At 41.6% G+C, this 20269-nt stretch overlaps 1 protein-coding gene across 8 annotated transcripts in view; it reads left to right on the top strand.

Annotated features, from left to right (window-relative positions):
- CEP170 (centrosomal protein 170) overlaps window positions 1-20269 on the top strand; it is a 2077048-nt gene that overhangs the window by 1758590 nt on the left and 298189 nt on the right. For 6 of the 8 annotated variants that reach the window (XM_044058284.1, XM_044058266.1, XM_044058311.1 and 3 more), the window contains one exon: window positions 16491-16668. In XM_044058284.1, coding sequence (XP_043914219.1) covers window positions 16491-16668 — 178 coding nt within the window. The remainder of the gene's footprint in view (window positions 1-16490; window positions 16669-20269) is intronic. The other 2 variants (XM_044058301.1, XM_044058275.1) reach the window with 1 other exon arrangement.

Raw genomic sequence — 20269 nt, 5'->3', positions numbered from 1 at the left:
GCAGTGACTTTCTGCTTAACACTGTTTCCCACCACATTAACCAGTGGTTCCTCATCTGATTGGAAGTTGACAGACTGCTTGTCCGCTTACTGTCTGCCTGTGAAAGGTTACCAGGCATTGTCTCATCCCTCCTAACCCATGGTGACTCCTCCAGCACCCATCTACTAATCGAGCCCAGGCAGCTGGGTCATAGTCAGGCTTTTATCCTTGTCTGCTGTTGAACCAACAAGGAAGAGAGCTTTTTAGAGTATACTGGAAGTTGATTGGAAGGTTCCAGCATTAGAAACTGACAGAGAAAGACTTCTGATGAAGGGATTCATGAATAGTATTTGGAGGCATTCAAAAGGAGGATTACAGATATTATTTTCTCTTTTTATGAAGATGTTTGGGAAGCTAAAATCATGGAGCAGTGGAGCAAATGATCTTTTCATTTATAGTGTGATATTCAAAATTTTGAAGCTGACCAAAGGAAAAAAATGAACAAATAGTATTACAGCATTGAAGTTCAACAGCTACATGTACTGGAATTCTTTAATATTACAGGAAAATATATAAAAACATTAAAAGGTGTGGGGGTGTTAAGTAATTATAGATTATAAATGCCACAGTAAAGGAATAAGTGCTGAAGAAGATAAGGGCTGATGAGGCTCAAAAGTCAGATGACATGTCACTTGGGAAAATCAAGCGGTAGGCAATGACACTATCAAACCTTCGACAGAGCTTCTCATAGGGGTCATTGATTAGTGGATTAGTACCTAAAAATTGGAGGAAGGCTACATTTACTACTGACTTTAAAAGCATGAAAGGGAAAGGCAGGAATTTTGCAGATCATTTTGTAGAAAATTTTATAGCCTAACATTCATCCTTCATTGATATTGTGATGAAGAAAATGTTTAAACTGATTATATCACCAGTAATCAAGTACATATTAAAGTATAGAACACACTGGAACAGAGTACATCAAACAAGAACTGAAGTGAAAACAAACTTAGTGGCGTGAGTAAAACACAGCCCTAAAATTAAAACAATGTTGTTGTTTGTCTTTCGGCTTTTCCCGGTTAGGGGTCGCCACAGTGGTACTCTGGTCCGCTAATGATTGGCAGTGGATTTTCCACGAACGCCGAGGTGCCAGCTCGACATCCAACCTTCAACGAAGGCACTCCCATTTACGAATGTCTTTCGAATACAAAACTAAAAAAGTATTAGTTGGTGGGATTTTCCCTAAAATGAACTAATTAAAAATCTATGAAAACTCCAATAAAGAACTAGTTAGTAGTGGCAGAGGTACACCACAGGTGAGAGAGACTACAATACTTGCATACTGCAGTGAGTGTAGAGCAAAAGCATTCATAACAGCATTGTTCCAAGTTCTACGTGAGAGTGCATAATAAGTATAATACGTGCAGCACATTGATTACACTTGCATTAAAAGAAATGTAAGCTTTTTATAGCAAGGTTCATATGTATGAACCTTACTGTTACAACTAAGCAGTGTGCTTTGCCATATACACTCTGTAGTCAAGCCAGAACTGCACTAAAAATCAGTTTACAGCTTTAAAAGGTGTAGCACGCCTTACACTGCCACACATACAGTCGCCAGAAGCAAAGTGCATTGTTGATCATACAGTAACCTTAAAAGTTGTTAGATACTTTGTGCCATACTTCTCAACCACCACTGATTTTTGCCTCAAATTTTACACACAAAATCTGTTTTCTGTCAAGTCAGTGAAGATTAGACTATAATTCTTGACATTAAAATTCCAAACATCTTGAGCTTCAGAAAATGTATGTTGATGCAAAACCTGTTGATATATTAACCCAAGGGAATAAAATAACTTTTCAAAAAGTGTCCCTAATTCTGAGACTTAATCTGTCATTAGTTTCAGCTTTATCCTTGATTTATGAGTTAAAAGGTTGAGTGCTATGCTTTTTTTTTAAACTAGTAGTACATTGAGACAACAATCCCACCCCCCACCCCTGTGCAAAGAATTGTGATTGCATTTCCAGTCATAACTGTTACATGCTTTCAAAATGGATTCAAGAGATTCACCTGTTCAGATTCATTCATGAGTTGAATTTCTTGAACACAGAACTTTTTGTTCATGTTTGGAGACCTGATTATAATTCTTTGCAGTGGCACGTTATAATAGGGGTAGTTTTGGCGGCAACCAGGGTCCCATAGCTTCAGGGGCCTATGGCTAGCAATTGCAAACATGCAAAATAGCATTGTAATGTCTATGTTACTTACAGACATATTTGAGATTTAAACCGAGATGCTGTATGTAAAAGCTGGAGATCTTTGGACGGCACTTCCTGGTTCCTTCCACTGGCAGACATTTGATAGCAATATTGAGGTGATTGCATTGAGGGAAGTAATAAGATAAACAGCAAATTTAACCACTCTTAACATTTTAAACTCACTGTAAAGAACTCTCTTGCCAGCTCAGCACTCGGGTATGTAAAAAAAAATCTAATCAGTATGGGAAAATGTGTGTTACATCTAAACAGCTAAAATCCATCTCTAATAAATGCCTCAATACTGCAGTCAGTAAATAGAGGGACCTGGTCTTTCTCTCTAGCTTTCTTGGGGATCAATATGTATCACAGCAGTCCTCTAAGAATAATTTATATCAACTAGATCTAAAGAAGACCTAATTTGCAATTAGTAGGTTGCTACAGCAGCACCTTTAAAACCTATCTGTCGGAAAAATGATTGCTGCGACTTGACTGGTTTACTGAGTCCTTACAGCACCCAGTGCTTACTCCTCCTCCTATTCTTGCTAGGTACCATTGCTACAGTCTTCCTGTTTTGCTGCTGGCACCACAGATTGCATAAGGGATGACATCCTATTAAATCAGTGGTCATAATCATTCACAAAGTGGAAGTATGAAATGCTGAAGGGGAGTGGGTGCACCAGTTTGGATAAAGGGTGTCATTTGATTGCATTAGAGAAGAAATTAAAAGTGAAAACACTTATGATATCATGTTGACTTTTGCTGGGCAAATTATGTGTACCTATGTAAAAAGCATTTACATCACGTTATCGAAAGATGAAAATAGTGAACGCTATTTCATCGAACCTAAAATATCTAAACCACATAATATTGAACATTCAGAACAGCAAATTTTTTCCTTGGGAAAAAATTTGCTATTCCGAAACACATACACACAACACAAGCACATCTAAAAAAAACCTCAATCCACACACATACACTTATAATCCTACAACTAACCCTATACTAAACTATACATACACTGCTATCTATCCACTTACCTTAACCCAAACCCTAACCCTAAGGTCCGTCACTATCGCACACTCACCTAACCCGTGCCCTAACCCTAACTCACTTAACCCGCCCCTAGCCCTAATTCACCTCACCCATGCCCTAATCCTAACAACCACACAATCGCACACTAACCTGAACTCAATCCGTAAATTTCCACCACAGCGCTGAAAATAGCGAAGCCACAGAACCAGCCAACCGAATTCTTTCCCTAGGAAAGAATTCAATGTTCTGCAGCTTCGCTATTTTTAGCGTTCGCTCAAAACGGGTCAATATTAGAACATTCAAAGTTTTAAAACTTCGATGTTCTGATATGGACCCTGTAAAAATTGGGCCACAGAAAACCCAGCTTTGTGACCTATAGCTGAGTTACAGCTGCAGGATGGGAGGCTGGAGGCCAGCTGGCTGTCTACAGCTGTCCACCTCCCTTAAAGGGGGCACAGCTCACTGATAAGCTTATAGAAATTTGATTCATAATTTCCATAAACTATTCCGATGGCTGGGGCAATGGGCACTGCATTGCATCCCCACATCCTTTTGGGACCAGCACCAGCAAAATATATTGTTTACTTTTTATAGGTTCATAGGTTCATACTAGGCTATCTGCCCTAGGGCATTTATAAGCCTAGCCAGAGTGTGTTTGGCTTTCGCCACCCATTTTAAATTAATTTTGCTATGCCCTTTTTTGAGGTTAGTATACTGTGCCTCTGTCTAACAGTGACACAGAAGTGATACCCGGGGTAAACCTACGATCCCCCATCCACTCATCAAGATTCCTCTTGAAAAGTCAATGAGGGACTCTGCCTAACCTGGACTGGGATTTTATTCCAGAGTGAAGGGAGCCTCTGGGTTATGAATCTGTCCCTCCAGCATGTCCTATTTATTTCAGTGCTGAGGTTCAAGTCTCTCGAGCGCGTAGCTCGATGAGATTTGGCTTTTCTGAGGTGCAGCATGTCCATTAATTCCGGGTTGGACATGGCTTTATACGTCAGGCACAGATCGCCTCTGAGCAGGCGGTATGCCACTGAGTAGAGCTGGAGTTTCTTTAACCAGGCAGCATACGGCATCTGTTTGAGCCCTTTGATCCTCTTGGGGAGGTACTTTTGGGGTCTTTCCAGTTGCTGCAGGTTTCTGGTAAGGTACATCCCAAAAGGGGCATTGTACTCAATTATGGGCCTGATGAGGAATGAGTAAAGAGGCACGATGACCTCCCCTGATCTAGATGTGAATCCCTTCATGATTAGGTGGGCTATATAAAATGTTTTTCTAACCACTTTGGCCACATGGTTGTCAAATGAGAGATTGCTATCAAGTCAACTTGGGTCCCCAGGTCCCTAATTACTTCTTCCGTACTTAATGGATTACCACTTATGTGGTAATTTGTGGGCACTTTGTTTTTGCCAAAGGGGATGACTGTACACTTTTTGGCATTTAGCTTGAAGCCATGGCTCTGGCACCAGTTGTCTGTTTCTATGTGGCCCTTTTGGAGGATGCTTGTGTCGGCTGGAGAGTCGATTATGGCGCCCAGTTTGCAGTCATCTGCGAACTTGGTCAGCCACAGTCCTTCCGTGTTGGCCTGTACCTCTGAGAAATATATACCGAACAAGAGAGGTCCCAGGACTGAGCCTTGTGGGACACCACTTGTAACTGGTTTGGAGTCTGACATTGCTACAGCAATTCTAACCATGTGGGTTCTGTCCTTGAGCCAGTTTGCAACCCATCTAGTGACATAGGGGTTTATATTTAAGCTGGTGAGCTTATCTATAATGCCCGAGTGGGGTATTGTATCGAAGGCTTTTGGGAGGTCCAGGTAGGCTGTGTGGACCACCTTCCCCTCGTCAATGGCCTTGGTGACCATTTCAAAGAAATTGACCAGGTTTAAGAGGCAGGATCTGCCCTTAACAAAGCCGAACTGGGTAGGATCCAGTGTCTGTAGGTCCCCAATATCTTTATTTATAAGGTCCATGATGATCCTTTCCATAGCTTTGCAGACCAAGCTAGTCAGGCTTATGGGGCGATAGTTTCCAGGATCCTTTGAGGCACCACCTTTGTGGAGAGGGACCACCATAGCTGTACGCCACTCTTTGGGTACATATCCTGTAGTAAGGCTGAGATTGAACAGCAGTTTTATGTTTGGGTTTAGCTCTTCTTGGAGTTCATGTAGGACGCAGCCCGAGACACCGTCTGGTCCCATTGATGCTGTGTTTTTTGCTTTGGAGAGGGCGGCTCTTACCTGAGCATCTGAGATGTCGGGGGGGGCAGCACTCTGCTGGGATAGATATTTTCCCTTTTGGTGGGGAGGGGAGTTTGCGCTGAACCTGTCAGCTAGGATGTTGGCAATGTTTGTGGGTTTGGTGTATTTTTTGTCATTTTGGACTAATTCTGAGCATATCTGGGAATTCCCACCCAGGTTCCTAACATAACTAAAGAAAGCCTTGTGATTATCCTTAGTGTCCTGTGCAATTTTTCTCTCAAAGCTGGCCTTAGACGATTTTATGAGTGCCCGTAGTTTTTTTGCTAATACTGATCAGAGATGCCTTCCCTTTTTGGGATTTTGCTCTATCATGTAGTAGCTTCCTCCTTCTATTGTATAGTTTGTTTATGGCTGGGGTCCACCAGACAGGACGTCTGCCTTTGGAGGATTGGGTCTTGGTTTTATTTGGGATTGCATGATCCATGCATTCCTGAAGGTGTTCATAGAATGCGTTTTTAAAGGATTCTGCGGTCTGGGCCGTATTTTCCACAGGCCCGGGGGCTTTGAAGGATTCCACCTCGGTTTTGAGGAGTGTGAAATTTGCTTTAGAGAAGTTTTTCACTGTGGTTTTCTGGGCAGGGGGTGGGGTCGGGATGTGAATATCTAGTGAGATTAGTTTATGGTCTGATTTTACCAGTGAGGGATACACTTCTGGTCTGGAGCATAGAGTCCCCATGTTGGTGATGATCAGGTCCAGTATGTTTTCCCCTCTTGTGGGAGTGGTAACAAGTTGTTCCATAGTATTTGAGTTTATACATTCTAGGAACCTTTGGGCTAGGGTGTCGGAGCTAGAGTAATGCTCCCAGTCTATGTTTGGGTAGTTGAAGTCGCACATTATAATGGTGTTTGGAGAGACCTTCATATTTTCCAGTGTTCTCAGGAAGGCCGTGTGGAGTTCCTGGGTTTGGGAGGGTGGTCTGTAGCAGGCTATAAACTGGAAGGCAGTTTTACCCACTGTTAGTTGCACATGGATAGTCTCTGATGCTTCGTGCTGTGCCACCAACCTGGAGGTGTGGGTATCTTTGACAAATATTGATACTCCTCCTCCTTTTGTGATTCGGTCCAAGTTTTGGGGCCGAAAAGCATGGTATGAGGTATAACCTGGTAGTGCTGGGATGCTCTCGGGAGCCTTGAACCAGGTTTCTGTTACTACACAGATATCGATGTTCTCCATGCTAAGGAGAGTTTCGAGTGCATGCATCTTGAGGTTTAGACTTCTGGCGTTGAGTAGCATTACTCTTAGTTTCTTATCCCTTATGATACCTATGGAGGTGGGTTTGTCTTTTGAGCCTTGCCTAAAAAAGGCACTATGGGGGTAGCAAGAGCCTTTGCCAATATCTGAAAGCCCAGGGGTGATAGGTGCAAGCCGTCCCTAGCGAAGCATCGTGGCTTGTCGAGCATGTAATCCCAGGCTGACAGGCATTGGATCTCCTTTGAATGACACAAATACTTAAGCCAATTGTGGAAATTAATCATCTTGCCTTCATATTGTGGCATCATTCTTGGTGAGGTAAGATGCTACTCAAGGCCAGGGTCATACCGGCCTGGGCTACATGCTCAGAGAGCTCCTCTATGTCTCTTTTCATGTAGTCCAGGGAGGTACGTCTCAGGTCATTCACACCAGCATGGACAATGACTGAGTCATATTTGTACTTGCCTAGTAGTGACCTGAGTGCTTGTGTTATATGGCGGATCCTAGCGCCCGACAGGCAGCTCACCGTGACGTTCTCCTTGTTCAGCCTGGTGAGCGGAACGTCAGTGTGCCTGACGATAGAGTCACCTATTACAAGTGTATCAGGTGTGTTGTTTAGCCTTAAGGGCTGTGACTGTTCGGCACACTGGCTTTGTGAGCTATGTGTTGCACGTGTTTTGTTTTGGGGTAGCGGTTGCTTAGGTGTCTGCTTTGGAGGTCTCTGCTGCTTAGGCAGATTTTTATTTAGAGCCTCCAAGTATGTTTTTGTGTGTTTATGTGTTTGGTTTGCTGTCGTGGTAGGTCTATGTGAGACTGGAATTGTAGTGAGTGTGGTTTCCTTTTCCTCCTGACTGGTTACGCCAGTACTGAGTTGAGAGAGCTTAGCCTCCAGTTTGGCTATATGGTTGCATCTCTCACATGTGTTGGAATTTGTTGGGAGGAGGAGAGGGTTGTCTGTGTACATGAGGCAGTTGTAACATTGCCTCAAGATTCCCAGATTCACCAGCTGGACCGGAGAAGAGATGGACAACTGACCTTTGGACATGCTAGAATAGTATTAGGAATTCCTTTATAATTGAAAAAAAGGGCCAATGGGGAACAAGGTACTCAAGGGGAGTTTGTGAGGGTGTAGTGCTTTTAATTTTTTAGTGCTGACCTATATAATTGCTTTAGTGAGCAAGTGCCAGGTAACTTAAATGCAATGTGCTACAGGTAACTTAAATGCAAAAACGACAAACAGTAACTTTCATTCAAGTGAAACAAGGAAATAAGTACAGTAAGCAATGCAGATATCACTTGGGATCCACAGAAGCGCTGAAAAGCCGCTTTTTAGGTGGAATTAGCATTTCAGGGAAATAACAAGCAAACAAACAACAAGCATACAAACAAAGCTAGATTCAGTAGGCCTGGATCTAGTCTATGCTACAGCAAACAAGGTGTACTAATTTCAGTAAGAAACAGTTCAAATATGCAGGCACTATAAGCCTTTAACCAGAAATTCCCAGCTCAGAAGGGCAGAGTCCAGCCTCTCCTCCCACAAGAGTGCAGACCACAAACCTTCTTAATGTAAAATAACTGGCCTGAAGCCCAAGTGCTTAAACCAGAACTAATACACTTTTAGAATAACAGACACTGAGCCCTCAATCAGCAGTTCCCAACTTAGAAGGATGTAAGCTACCTGTTCTGCCACCACAGTGCAGGCCACAAACCTTCCTAATGTAAAACAACTGGTCTGAAGCCCAAGTGCTTAATCCAAAAGACTTAGAATGATAGCTACACTTTAATCAAGTTACTACCAAGCAGTAATAAATACAACTGAATACTTTAAAGAATGCCTGGATTAGTGCTCAAGTTGTACAAACAAAGATAGATTCAGCAGGCCTGGATCTAGTCTATGCTACAGCAAACAAGGTGTACCAATTTCAGTAAGAAGCAGTTCAAATATGCAGGCACTATAAGCCTTTAACCAGAAATTCCCAGCTCAGAAGGGCAGAGTCCAGCCTCTCCTCCAACAAGAATGCAGACCACTAACCCTCTTAATGTAAAATAACTGGCCTGAAGCCCAAGTGCTTTAACCAGAATTAATACACTTTTAGAATAACAGACACTGAGCCCTCAATCAGCAGTTCCCAACTTAGAAGGATGTAAGCTACCTGTCCTGCCACTACAGTGCAGACCACAAACCTTCTTAATGTAAAACAACTGGTCTGAAGTCCAAGTGCTTAAACTAAAAGGCTTAGAATGAGTTACACCAAGCAGTAATAAATACAACCGAGTACTTTTAAGATGACGCAAAAGCAAAATAAAGTAGGAAGAAACACAAATACAGTAAAAGCAGATCAATTTTTCTTGTTGCACTCAAGTTTAAACAAACTGTCACAAAGTTACAAAAAGCAAAATTGTGGTGTACTTTTTATAGCAGTTGTATACTGTTTATTAAAATATATTGTCTTATGGAACATTAATCATAGTATTTTTGAAAATAACATTTTAACATGGTGAGTCTTTTTTTTTTTATTTTTATTTTATTTAACATTTGTTGACCGGGAAAGTCCGACTAGGTTCCACAGATCCTGTTTTCAGCGGAGGCCCGGGGAGAAATGCTCCAGCTTTTCTTAGGAATGCAAGTAATACATTCTATTAGTTAGGTGCCTGTGTGTAAAAAAGCTATTTTTCCTAAGATGTGTTGTACATGATGACAGCAAAATCAGTCAGCCAGTCTTCCTGTGATCAGAACAGGTAGCCAGACAAATATATAAAATGTGAGTTGCATAAGAAAGGCAGCAATTAAAAGGGAGATATTTTATGTGCAAAAATATTTAGTAGCTAGGAAGGCCTTTCTTCAGTAGCCTTTGCTTTTTTAAGATTAGAAAAGCTGTTATATTCTAGAGGTATTGACAGAAATAAACATGCAGATTTTATTCATTGTTATCTGCAACTTTAGTACATTATTGTCAGACCTAGAGAACCTCTTATTTGGCTTTAGGTTTTAAGACCCTTGTAATTTTGTAGGAAAGTTTTAGTTCTATAGAAATGTTACTGTCATTCTATTCAGAAAAAAAGTAAAGTAATCTGTAATGGGACAGAGAAAAGGTTACAAAGGAAGCTGTGTATAGAAAATCTCTTTTGAGTAAGTGGTTGCAAAGGTCATTATCTGCCTTTATATTTTATGTTTATACTTATGAATAGTCTCTAATCAGAAAACTGCTTACAAGTTGTACACTGTTCACCATAACCATGTGCTAATTGTCGTCCACCTTAATATGTGTAGCATATCTTCACTGTCCTTCTGCATGTTTTATTTTCTTAAGCTGCATCACTGTAATGCATACTACTGTAATTCCTAAACTCAGTCTTACAACAAAGGAAAAACTACCAGTGACAGTCATCTTAGGGAAAGCATGAGAGGAAAGTGCTTGTTACTTCCATAATTAAAACATGATTTTATTAGTATGTAGAAATTAATTTGCCACAGAGCTTTTCATTGATATATAGACTGATGTAGTCATTTTGTGCTGAATTTTTTTGTGTTAGACAGATTTGGTGAAGGGAGGGTGCTGCAGCCCAAACTTTCGCTTGTGTCCTTGGTATCGTAAAGTGGGTTTGCTGCTGTATATTAAACTCATGGTTCACTGGTTAAACTGGAATTTATTTATAGTTTATTGCTTGTTTTATTTTTTCACTAAGTACGTTTGAAAGCTGTGTATAATTTAGTGGTTTTTAGATATGTCAAGATTGCCTTTTTTTTCCAACACTCTACCTGGGCAGAAGAAAAGGTCAAGGTAGGTTAAAGGACAGAATATGTAAACTTCTCTAGTTGATGCTCCCTCCTAGTGCAATCCACTCATTTCCCGAAGGTAACCATGACCTGTAATATAGAGTTGCTGATTTTGATCCCATTTGAAACCGGCTGCTTGCATGCTACTGGTTCGCAGTCACTTGGTACTAAGAAAACATCCTCTACTCCAGACAGCAGTAGTGCATCACTAAAGTCCCTAAACTGTATCCTGTCCAGACATAGCCTGTTTCTTGATATCCCTTCCATGAAAATAATAGTGGGTACAGATTCTATTCAGTCAGTCCATCTGATCCAGCATATGGGTCCTCCAGCCCCAGCTTGAATCCAGTCTGGCTGATTTAGTGCCCAGTCTTGAGCCCTTCTTAACTTTTTTTTTTTTTTTTTTTTTTTTTTTACCCCAAATGCCTTGCTCCTCCCTGACTAACTCCAGTCTTTGCTGCCTCTTAGAGAAGTATAGCAGATCTTGAAGATAAGTGCTGGGCCTATTATTGGGATAGTTTTCTTGTAAAAAGTAGCTGTTTCCGGCCTATGGCCATTTGGTATTTAGAGGTCTTGTGTGGTACTAGCTTTTCTTCTGGTTTGAGAAGTTTTGTTTGTAGTTAGATCTTTATTCAGCCCTTCTGTTAGTGGCCTCACTCTATGTAGCTTTTTCTGCGAGTCAGTGTATTGACAGTACATAGAGCATAGTGTAGTTAAGTGTTAATTGGTACACCTTTAAGACTTTTTTACTGCTATAGAGTTTATTGGTAGTTCTGTATTTAGGATATAATAGTATCTGTTTGTAGGTTGTTATTTAGCATTCTGGATACAGATATTGTTGTTGTTTAATTGAAGTGTAGTGTTGTGCCTTTTCTTTTTTATAGTGTGATTTGGCAACTTGGTGTGGATCAAAAAATAAGTTTCAAGAAGTGCTGTAATTCTGGGCATAAAATCCCCACCGGGCCACCACAAGTTGAGTGGTCTGTTTGGGGTTGATGCACCTTAACACCTCTGGTGACATCTGTGCTGCCTTTAGGTCCAGATTTTTATCTGATGGGAAGAATAAACTAATTATCAAAGTTCTCCTTCCTCTGGATCTGGAGCAAGCTAAAGCAAAGAAATCATCAGCGAAAGCTCTGAAACCTAATGTCTCATGGCTGAAGAAATGTCTAGCAGAGTCTTCAGGTCCAGCTTCAACGCCAAAGACTCCTAGACTGAAAATAACTGTTTAAAGACCTACTTCAGCCCTGTTGACAAGGTCTTTTAAATTTTATCAAACTGCCTCAAAGTGGATTTGGATCGCCTGTCAAGAAGTTTGGGGTCATTGGAACTTCATTGAGTCTGAAGCTGATTAGATCCATACACTTCACCCTTATCCAGACTCCTTCACCGGTCCCCTCAGATCCTGTGCTTCCAGAGTCATTAATCAAGGGCTGTTTGGCTCCTGGGGGTTTGGCTTAAACTCTGCTAGCCAGTTCTTCTCAGTTGGTCCCATCAGCTGACAAAATGATGGATTTAGTAGTGAATAAAGTGTGGCAGAAACCTGGCTTGTGAGTCAGACCCTGAAAACCCAACAAAATACTTAGGCAACTCCCAAGATAAAACTTTTGGGGCCAAAACCCCATCCAGTAAACTCCATCATGATTATGGCAGCCACCAAAAAAGAGTTGTCAGAAGACTCTTCATCTTTTCTTCTGCCCAGTAATATATCCCTAGGTATGGATAAGGTTAGAAGCAGACATTTGCATCTGGTAACTTTACTATTAGGGCTGTGAACTATGCCTCTCATATGACCAGGTTCCAGATGGATCTAGCACACCAAGTTCTGTCAAGTCTGAAGAACCCCATTAGGCTGCATTCACAGAAGCAATTTCAGGCTACTCTGTCCACAGTATCTGATATCACCAACCTGTTCATGCTTCTTCTATATAATGCAGCAGATGGCACCATGAGGTGCCATGCTTGGCTGAGCTTATGCTGTTTTGTGGACAATTTTAAGGTGCCCTTTACAAATGTTCGCATTGAAGAGACTACTTTGTTTGGTAAGACAGTTAAAGAATACATGCAGAAGTGTGAGCAAGATGGCAGGTTGCTCACTGCATTAGGGGTGAAGTTCAAAACACCTCAACTCACCTTTAGTAGGAAACAAAAAAGTGCTTGATCACTGTGGTTTCATAAGTCTCACTGTCAGTATGATTCCTGTACTGAGCGGGGTGGCAGCAGCAGAGGATATCACTTCAGTGGACCCAGGACCAGAGGCTGAGGAGGTCCGAATTACTTGGGATTCCATTGGCCTTTTTCCAACAGGTGACCTCTGAAACCCTGAAATGTTGCCCGATTGTCCCACTCTGAAAGCAGTCAGGAGACATGTATCCTTGTACCTCAGTTATGGTTTGTCATCACGTGGGACAGATATATGTTGATAAGAGATAATATCCAGTGGTTATTGAATTCCATTTTTGGACCCCCCCAATCCCCTCAAACCTTGTTGTCAGATGTCCCACCCAGTCAGGCAAAGGCTACTATGTCAGAGGCTCTTTTTCTGTTGTAAAAATTTTCCATCTAGGAGATCCCACCAGACCAGCAAAAGTTAGGATTTTACTCTTGCTTCTTATTGGTTCCAAAGAAAACAAAGGACCTCCATCCCAGTCTGGACCTAGGTTTCCTAAACACTTGTCTTCAGAAGAATGAATGAAGGTGCTCTACAGATCTTTAGGATGTTTACCTCCATATAAAGACAGAGAAGAACTCCAGGGGATTTCTAAGCTTCTGCTTGAGAGGCAGTCATTTTCAGTTCAGAGCCCTGACATCTGGTCTCACCTGAGCCCCCAGGTATTCAGCAAATGTATGGCAGTAGTAACAGCTCATGTATGACTGCAGCGTTTAAAAATTTTCATATATCTAGATGACTGGTGCTTGTATGCCTCGTCCATATAGTCCCTTCTTCTGGCAAAGGACCATCCATCATCTTTGTGCATCTCTGTGGATGATGATAAATCTACTAAAATCTAGTGTAATACCCGCTCAGAATTCTAGTTTTTCTGAGTTGCCTTTTGGACACAACAGTTTCTTTCATCTTCCTTCCACTAGACAGAATCATGTCATTGAAGCATGTGGTTCAAACCCTTCTAGACACCAGCCATCCTCCAGCAAGGTTGATCTTGAGACTGTTAGGATTAATGGCAACATCCATTCTCATGGCACAGTTCACTATTACCATATGAAAATTCTACAATGGTTACTTCAGTCGCAGTGATCTCAGAAGAAAGATCCTGTGTCACGTCATGTAGGGCTAACTCAGTCATACCAAACACATCTGAATTGCTGGCTTCAGTCTTCCCTGATAGCTGCAGGCAGACATTTTCAAGTCCCTGCCCCCACACACACACACACACACAGCTATTGTAACCACAGAGACATCCTCTGTCTGCTGGTGGGCATTTTGAAGGCAGAATGGAATGGTCCAAGGTTCATAGTCTGATTCAGAAGCTTGTATTCACATAAATGTCCCAGAGGTGAGGACAGTTCTCCTTGTGTTGCAGGAGTAACAGGACTGGCTTCCTCTAGGGGTGATAAACATTCAGGCAGACAACATGAGAAGAGTCTAGTACATAAACAAGCAAGGGGGGCCTAGATCCTACCCACACTGCTGTGAAGCCATGAGGGTATGGCAATGGGCAGTGTCCAATCATTGTTTTCTGATTGCAGTACAATCCTTGGGAAGTTCACCAACCTTGCTGACAGGTTAAGCAGAACTCTCTTCCTTCCTTTCATGTGGTCCATAAATCCAGTGGTAGCAAATGAGATTTTTGAACGCTGAGGTAGACCACGAACCATGCAGTGATTTGTTTCAGACCCTACAGAATACCAATTGTAGCAATTACTTTGGTGTACTTCTGCATCAGGGGCTGAATCTCAGGGGTGCTTTGTCCAATCACTGGCCTCCAGGGCTGCTCTAAGCATATCTTCGCCATCCTGCTCATGGCCAAGTTCATGCAGAAAGCCATTCATTGCAAGGTCAAAGTCATCCTCATTGCCCCAATCTGGCCGAGATTGATTTGGTTCCCTTCTTGAAACCCTTATCTAAAGGAATCCCATTGGTTCCTGGAACTGTTTCTGGATCTAATCTCTCACCTGTCTGGGGAACCTCATCCTGGTCTTCCCAACTTGAGGCTAACTGCTTGGTTTCTCCAATTCCACTGGTGACACAGGATTCTTCCCTTTCCTCAAACATTTTACAAATACTCTTGGCTTCTCAGAAGTTGTCTACATGCAAAATGTTCATTAATAAATGAAAAGTATTAGCTATATGGGCAGAATCTCTTAACTTTTATCCCGTTGCTACCACAGTGGCAGCGATTACATGCTTCTTCCTTGTTCTTGGCTCATTCTAGTTTCTCCAACATCAAAGTACAGTTAATGACCATTTCTTCTGTTTATGTAGGTTTTCAGGACAATTCTTTGGCCTCTTGAAAGCCATATAAAATCTTTGAGGGTCTGTTTCACATGCAGCCTCCTGTAAAAGTTCCAGCTCCTCCATGAGACTTGATTTGGGTTTTGGAAGCCTTGTCCAGACCTCCATTTGAACAAACTGCATATGTAGAATTTAAATTCTTGTCATAGAAAACTGTACTGTTAGCAGCTGTTACTTCAGCCAAGAGGGTGTCTGGGCTGCAACTTCGGTTTCACCATACATAGTTTTTCATAAGGACAGGGTTACCCACAGAACTAATCTTTCCTTTCTCCCAAAAGTAGCCTCTGAGGCCAACTGCTTGCAGCCATTCACCTTCCAGTGTTCTTTCCAAATCAGCAAAATAGAGGTAAATAACATCTTGCATTAGATGTTTAAAGACAACTTGACTTTTATCTGCAAAGAACAGCTACTTTCAGAGAAGATGAGCAGCTATTTGTTTCCTTTGCAAACAACAGACTGGGCAAGATGTATCTTCTTTATCTATACCTTCAGGAATAAATCCTTGTCCATCAAGCCTAAAGCTCACTCCACTAGATCAGTTTATACCTCAACAGCCTTTGTTAAGGCTAGATAACATTTGTCAGGCAGCCAGTTTTTGTTCAACTCAAAATTTGTCAAACCGTACAAATTAGAACAGGCCTTCCTTTGAGGTTTCCATCCTGAATGGTCTTTTATTCCAGTCCGTCCAATACAGCAATCTGCTCTCCTTCCCCTTACAATTATGTGTCTAAAGATTTTCATCCTGAGTCAGAGGTAGTACAGATGTGCTTATAAATAGGCACCAAACTCGATCGGAGTTACTCAGGGAGGAACAACGCATTTTGGGTAAAAAAAAGTATGGAAGGGCTAGAGGTTGGAGCACTAAATTGGCCGGATTGGATCTGAGCTGGGGCTCAAGGACCCATATGTCATACCAGATGGACTGGAATGAAAGCATCTGTCATTGTGTAAGTACATAACTTTCATTTTCTCCATTTTTAACTAATTTAATGGTTAGGGTAAGGAGTTGTAAATCGTTTTTATCTTGTAGACATGTTTGATGAGTAATCTCCTTTTGCAAGTTGTGTAAATTGAAGATCATCAGTTGATTAGTTTTACCTTTTAGATTTATGTTCGGGAATAGTTTGTGCAGCTTTATGTGGAGTGAACTTCATGTGACAAGCCCTCCAAATGTAGTTATTGCACTTTATTCTGCTGCGTAATGCAGTGCATTTACTTAATGCTTGTTTCCAGACTCCCTATTTTGTTGTGTTAAATCTTGGAATGCATTAATTACACTTATGAGCTGTACTTATGGTTTTCACTCACTCCCTTCCTTAAACAGTTTTTATATTGATTTTTTCATCACCTGTTTTTTTTTTTTTTACCTGTTTATAGATTAATCAAAATGCAAGCAGTAGTCTCATTCTGGCCAGAAAATATTTGATTTTATGGTGGCTTCTTGATGCAGTCTGAACCTCTCTTTTTGTGTGTAATTCTTTTTTTTTTTATTATTATTATTATTCAGAATCAGCCAGGACTTGGCTATCATTGCTCGAGAAATCAATGATGTGGCAGGTGAGATTGACTCTGTAACTTCGTCAGGGACTGCCCCAAGCACAACAGTAAGCACTGCTGCTACTACCCCCGGCTCTGCCATAGACACCCGGGAAGAGGTAGGAGACCTTCATGGAGAAATGCATAAGGTTCTTTCTTTTTCTTTATTTCTTTTTATGTTTAATCCCTCACCTAGACTGTTTGATTTGTTTGTCCTTCTGTATACTTGTGTGTGTCTGTTTTCACTACCTTCTCCCTTTCTGTGAAAGATGTTTGTTGTACTTTGTTACAATGTTACAACTGTTTTACTAGATACTGTAGTTTTCTACATGTGGTTACCATGTTAGTGCTAATAGAGAAAATGCATATGCAGAGTATCTGGACAGTAGGTCTAACTGCAGGCAGGTGTGGTATAAAGACAGCATTGCAAATGTTAGTCTCATTTATATAGGGCATTGAGAATGACATATCATCTTGATATGCATTATAGATTTATTCCAGAGTGATTTGAATCACAAGTTGTTAAATAATAATACACTGACTATTTCATTATGCAGCTTTTAATCTTAGTTGTTGCTTAAGATCCTTTTCCCCACATTTGAGTATTCAGTGTCTTTGTTGGCAAAAAAGTAATGGTGCAGTATAAAGGAAAAAATATTTGTTAAAAAATGTCATGGTATCAAGAGCTAAAACAACCACACAGATTTTACCTTTTACCTGGTCTGGGAAGGGGATAGCTGATATATTGCTTTCTGTAGCTATTGCAGTACTCTTGTATTTTCTGTTTCCTTCCAGGATACTGGTTCTAGAACTCCTTGAGCACTGGATTCATTTCCTAATGCGGCTACTTTTTGCTCAGTCTAATGATAGATCTGATCAGGGTTTGGCTGTTTCACTGAACTTGATTACTAGGAATATGGTGGACCATTCATTCTTCAGATGAAATGTTAATCTGCTTGAGTTAGTGGTAGCTCAGGTGGATATAAAAGATTCCAAGGCACCCGTCAGAAAGACTAGGCATCCTTATTTAAAATTCACAAAATACAATATATACATTCTGTATACAAATTTCACAGCTCATTTACAATTATGTAGAAGACAAAGTAATTCAATTTTTTTAGACTTTCAGCTCCCCCCATTCTTTTTTCCACAACCAAAATTTTATTTTCTTCAAAATTTCTACAATACCCATTCCCATTATATTTTATCTTATTCATTCTTTCATTTCATATAATCCACATTATACAGGATTTTTCATATAATCCTGTCTATATTATATTGTTTCATATTTTCATATACTCCATAGTCTGTCATGTCCATATTTATAAATTTAACATTCTCAGTCCTTTTAAACATTCTTTAGGTTCATAGGTTCGTACTAGGCTATCTGCCCTAGGGCATTTATAAGCCTAGCCAGAGTGTGTGTGGTTTTCACCACCCCTTAGGATGAGAATACTACGCCCATTTAGGGTTTAGTTTACTGTGCCTCTGTCTAGTAGTGACACAGAGATGACCCCCGGGGTAAACCTACGATCTCCCATCCACTCGTCAAGATTTCTCTTGAATAGAGTTAGTGAGGGGCTCTGCCTAACATGGAATGGGATTCTGTTCCAGAGTGTAGGGAGCCTCTGGGTTATGAATCTGTCCCTCCAGCACGTCCTATTTGTTTCTGTGTTGAGGTTTAAGTCTCTTGCTCTCGTGGCTCTGATGGATTTGGATTTTCTGAGGTGGAGCATGTCCATTAATTCCGGATTGGACATGGCCTTGTATGTCAGGCACAGATCACCTCTGAGTAGGCGGTATGCGATTGAATAGAGCTGGAGTTTTTTTCAGTCGGGCAGCATATGATATATGTTTAAGACCCTTTATCCTCTTGGTGAGGAACTTTTGGGGTCTTTCCAACTGCTGCAGGTGTCGGGTAAGATGCATCCCAAATGGGGCATTGTACTCAATCATTGGCCTGATAAGAGAAGAGTACAGGGGCACAATGACCTCTCTTGATCTAGATGTGAAACCCTTCATGATAAGGTGGGCAATATAGAAGGTCTTCTTAACCACTTTGGCAATGTGAGTGTCAAATGAGAGGTTACTGTCAACCTGGGTCCCTAGGTCCCTGATTACCTCTTCCATACTTAATGGATTACCACCTATGTGGTAATTTGTGGGTACCTTGTTTTTCCCAAAGGGTATGACTATACATTTTTTGGCGTTCAGCTTAAGGCCATGGTTCTGGCACCAATTATCTGTTTCTATGAGGACTCTCTGAAGGATGTTTGTGTCCGCTGGGGTATCAATTATGGCGCCCAGTTTGCAGTCATCTGCGAACTTTGTCAGCCACAATCCTCCTATGTTTGCCTGTACCTCGGAAAAATAAATGCCGAACAAGAGGGGTCCCAGGACTGAGCCCTGTGGGACACCGCTTGTGACCGGCTTAGAGTCTGACATAGCTCCAGCAACTCTGACCCTGTGGGTTCTGTCCTTGAGCCAGTTTGCAGCCCATCTTGTGACATATGGGTTTACATTTAAGCTGGTGAGTTTGTCTATGATGCCCGAGTGGGGTATTGTGTTAAAGGCTTTTGCAAGGTCAAGGTAGGCTGTGTGAACTGCCTTACCCTCATCAATGGCCTTAGTGACTGTTTCAAAAAAGTCGACCAAGTTCAAAAGGCAGGATCTGCCCTTGACAAAGCCAAATTGGGTAGGATCCAATGTCTGTAGGTCCCCAATGTCTTTGTTTACGAGTTCCATAGTGATCCTCTCCATAGCTTTGCAGACCAGGCTCGTCAAGCTTATGGGGCGGTAATTTTCAGGGTCCGTAGAAGCACCGCCTTTGTGAAGTGGGACCAGTGTTGCCGTACACCACTCTTTGGGTACGTATCCTGTAGTAAGGCTAAGATTAAACAGCAGCCTTATGTATGGGTTTAGTTCCTCTTGGAGGTCATGTAGCACACAGCCCGGGACACCATCCGGTCCCATTGATGCTGTGTTTTTAGCTTTAGAGAGGGCGGCTCTCACCTGGGCATCTGAGATGTTAGGGAGGCTACACTCTGCTGGGATAGTTATTTCTCCTTTTGGGGGGGAGGGGGAGGAGAAATTTGCACTGAACCTGTCTGCCAGAATGTTGGCAATGTCAGTGGGTTCAGTGTATTTTGTGTCATTTTGGACTAACTCTGAGCATATCTGGGAGTTTCCACCCAGGTTTCTAACATAGCTAAAGAAGGCCTTGTGATTGTCTTTTGTATCTTTTGCATTTTTCTCTCAAAGTTGGCCTTGGATGATTTTATGAGTGATCGTAGTTTTTTGCTAGTACTGATCAGAGATGCCTTCCCTTTTAGGGATTTTGCTCTGTCATGTAGTAGCTTCCTCCTCCTGTTGTAAAGTTTGTTTATGGCTGGGGTCCACCAGACCGGGCGCCTGCCTTTGGGGGAATGGGTCTTGGTTTTATTTGGGATTGCATGATCCATGCATTCTTGAAGGTGCCCATAGAAGGCATTTGTAAAGCATTCAGCAGTGTGGGTTGTGGTTTCCTCTGGCCCAGGGGCCTTGAAGGATACCACTTCAGTCTTAAGAAGTGTGAAGTTGGCTTTTGAGAAGTTCTTCACTGTGGTCTTTTGTGCAGGGGGTGGGGGCAGGATGTGGATTTCCAGTGAGATTAATTTATGGTGTGATCTTACCAATGAGGGATATACTTTCGGTGTGGAGCATTTTATCCCCATGTTTGTGATGATCAGGTCAAGTATATTGTCTCCTCTT

Source organism: Protopterus annectens, chromosome 1.part2, assembly GCF_019279795.1.
Source record: "Protopterus annectens isolate FY-2018-M chromosome 1.part2, PAN1.0, whole genome shotgun sequence".
In the NCBI taxonomy this organism is placed as follows: domain Eukaryota; kingdom Metazoa; phylum Chordata; order Ceratodontiformes; family Protopteridae; genus Protopterus; species Protopterus annectens.
The sequence above is the reverse complement of the archived record's forward strand: the minus strand, read 5'-3'. Positions and strand labels throughout refer to the sequence as shown.